Raw genomic sequence first — 3,446 nt, 5'->3', positions numbered from 1 at the left:
TTTGTCTTGCTTTGTTTCATTTCACCCTTTAATATGGAAAAGATAGAAATACATGTTAAGACTCATGTATGCATAGAACCTATAAACAGGTAATAAGAACTGATCTAATAGTGCATAATGAAATGAACAAACACTTTGAAGAAAAAGAGACACTACAACACTTAATGCTGAATCCAAAGTGTCATGATGTGAAATTCAGCAATACTATTATTCTTGGTTCAGAGCGATTTTAGCCTGCTGTGATTTGTTTAATCTCAACCTAAATGAAAATATGGATAACTGCATGCATGTTGCAGTGTACAGGATTGATAAACATATTACTAAGATTTTGTTAGATAGGTCAACAGAGCTGTGTGCAGTCTCACTGTTTGAATCTCCACTTTGTATGTTTTACTTTTGTATCTTGAACCCCCTGTAATCATCAACTAATGATTTATTTCTGTTTATTTTTTCTTTGAAATTAAGTTTTATTTCTACCCATTTTCTGTTTTGTTTAGTCTTTCTTTAAATACAATTTTAAAAGAAGAAAATGAAAGATTTTGGCAATAATGAGAATATATATTGAACTTTTCAAAAGCAAAATTGCAGTCAGAGAAAAAGAAAATTTATTATTAAAAAACAAAGCAATTTAGATCATCTGGTCCTAGTAATTAGTTTCACTAGGTTCATTTTTCTAAGTAATTAGCCCAGTATCTCATTAGGTTTTTACTTTTTCTTACTGTGGAGACACAATACATGGTACCCAGAAGTGGAAGATGGAAAGCTTTATTTTGGTTAACAGATTTTAGAGGTTTTAGTGCATATTCATCTGTCTCCAAGAGCAACATGGCAGAGGGGAATCACAGAGGATAAACAATCCATTCCATGGCAGGCATGAATCAGCAAGGACTAAAGGGAGGAGGAAGAATACATATATCCAGGCCATGCATATAGTGATCCACCACTTTCTAACAGGTCTTGTCTTCCAGCATTACACCCAGCTCTAAGCCCGTCAGTGGACAAATCCAGGAAAAACACATGAGACCAGTGACCTTCCAAGAGCCCTACTTATGTTTGCATAAGGCTTTGGGAGAACATCTAGTTATAAACCATAACACAGACACTGAAAAGACTTGAGTTATACAGAATATGAGAAAAAAATTCAGTGCAGAGTAACTGACATGCCAATAATTGTAGTGATTTGTAAAAACGTAATGAGTTGGACCACTCCTAATGTATACTTGGAAAGGTCAGATGAATATTCCTGGAAAGCTTCTTGCCAAAAAGGACAGAGGAATCTGTTTTTATGTTTACCTTCCCATTACAGACAAGTAAGTTTTTTCACATGTTGTAAGATTTGACGTCTTTAATACCTGAAAAAATCCTTACAACACAGTCTCGTATCTGCTTTGTTTTCACTCCATAGACAATAGGGTTCATGGTGGGAGGCAAGAGCAGGTAGATATTGGCCACAATGATGTGACAAGATAGAGGAATTGTGTGATGTCCAAATCGATGGGAAAAAAATGAGAAGAAAGCTGGACTGTAGGAGAAAACTATAGCACAGATGTGGGCAGTGCAGGTGCCGAAGGCCTTCTGCCGAGCGTCTGCTGAGGAGAGGCTGACCACTGCCCGCAGGATCATGGTGTAGGAGACTGTGATGCACAGAATGTCAAAGCCTCCAATAAGAAGGGCAACCAACAGGCCATAGATAGCATTGACCCTGATGTCACCACAGGACAACTTGGCCACTGACATATGGTCACAGTAGGTATGAGGGATGATATTACCTCTACAATAGGGCAGGCGCTTGGTGAGGAAAGTGAAAGGAATAACGAGCAACACTCCTCTCAGGAAGGTGGCGAGCCCAGACCTTAGAATCACAGGAGTGGTGAGAATGTTTGAGTAGCGCAGAGGATAACAGATGGCCACATAGCGGTCCAGGGCCATGAGCATGAGCACCCCAGACTCCATCCCTGTGAAAGTGTGGATGAAGAACATCTGGGTCAAACATTCATCAAGTCCAATTTCCTTCAGATGAAACCAGAAGATGCAAAGAGCCTTTGGAATTGTACTAGAGCATATGACCAGATCAGTTATAGAAAGCATAGCTAAGAAATAGTACATGGGCCTGTGAAGTGAGTCTTCATGATGAATGAGGTAGAGCAGTCCACAATTCCCAGCCATGGCCATGACATACATAGAGAAGAATGGAAAGGAAATCCAAAGGTGCATGTCCTCCAGCCCTGGAATCCCATTAAGAATCAATGTAGATGGTGACAATTCTGTTTGGTTTAGCATTGCCAGGATTATGTTAGTGTGATAATTAATCACCTTATAGCACTGGTTAGCTGTCCTACAGATGCAGAAGAAAAAAATCATGTCACTGTCAGTTTCTTTTATCTTTTTACCTCAAGTGACATCTGCATGTTCAAATAACTAACTTGTTTTTCTGATTTTGAAGGAATATTAGCTTAAAATAATTAGATTCTGACTGTGTATTGTATTTAAATGCATTCACTTAGGAATATATTTAATGACTAAAAACTTTTGGTTTTCAGTACTTGCACAGTCCTTTAATGGATAAACAACATTCCTTAAAACAGATTAAGTGAATATTGTTTGTCTGAAATTTTTCTTGTTGGGTCTTATTTAAATATTAATAGATACACTCATTTTTTGAAGAAAAATCAACATGCTAAATCAACAAACTCTAAACAAATCCTATTTTTAGAGTAAAAATATAGTAATATCTTTTGAATGAACCACCTGTCAATGGAAGGGAAATAGCACAGGACCAGATTCAACCAGACAATGCATGCCTCATATCTTCATCTTAGAATATTATAATCTTCTTAAAGAATATCAAGTGCAGGAGATTTAGCTCAGTGACATAAGCATCTGCTTGGCAAATACAAGGTTGTGAGTTCCATCCCCATTACCCCCCTCAAAAAAAAAAAAAAGAAGAATATCATTTAAAGGATGTGTTTAAGTTGCAGACATCATTTTTAGCCATAATTTTTAAGAGTGCAAGCCAATTGAATGCTCTACAATTTATTAAAATATAGGTTAATAACAATGACTTGAAAAACACAAAATTAGCTAATGAGGAAAATTAAAGCATAAATGCATAAAATAAATTAAGTAAAATTCTTATCACAAAATTAAGATATCAAAAGTTTCAAGCTATATTAATAAAATGTTAAAGTGACAAAAGTTAGATCAAGAATATTGATTTGAAAGCTGAACATGGTGGCACATGCCAGTAATCCCAGCGTTCAAGGGGCTAAGACAAGAGAGTTACTACAAGGTTGGGGTCATCCTGGGCTACATAGTGAGTTCAAGACCAATCAGAACTGCATAACCAGATTCTGCCTCAAAAAAGTATTATCATTTGGGATGTTAAAGTAAAATACTAAATTTCCTTTGTAAAAGTCGATATCGATCTGTTCATTTCAATTCAAAAT

At 36.3% G+C, this 3,446-nt stretch overlaps 1 protein-coding gene across 1 annotated transcript; it reads right to left on the bottom strand.

Annotated features, from left to right (window-relative positions):
• Positions 1–1,320: 1,320 nt before the first annotated feature.
• LOC100728034 (olfactory receptor 52N4) lies at positions 1,321–2,361 on the bottom strand. The gene has a single exon (XM_003465333.3). The coding sequence runs from the start codon at positions 2,359–2,361 to the stop codon at positions 1,321–1,323; it is 1,041 nt and encodes a 346-aa protein (XP_003465381.3).
• Positions 2,362–3,446: the final 1,085 nt, after the last annotated feature.

This window comes from Cavia porcellus, unplaced genomic scaffold (assembly GCF_034190915.1).
Source record: "Cavia porcellus strain 051 isolate PalLab524CR breed Dunkin Hartley unplaced genomic scaffold, mCavPor4.1 scaffold_9, whole genome shotgun sequence".
Classification (NCBI taxonomy): Eukaryota; Metazoa; Chordata; class Mammalia; order Rodentia; family Caviidae; genus Cavia; species Cavia porcellus.
The sequence above is the reverse complement of the archived record's forward strand: the minus strand, read 5'-3'. Positions and strand labels throughout refer to the sequence as shown.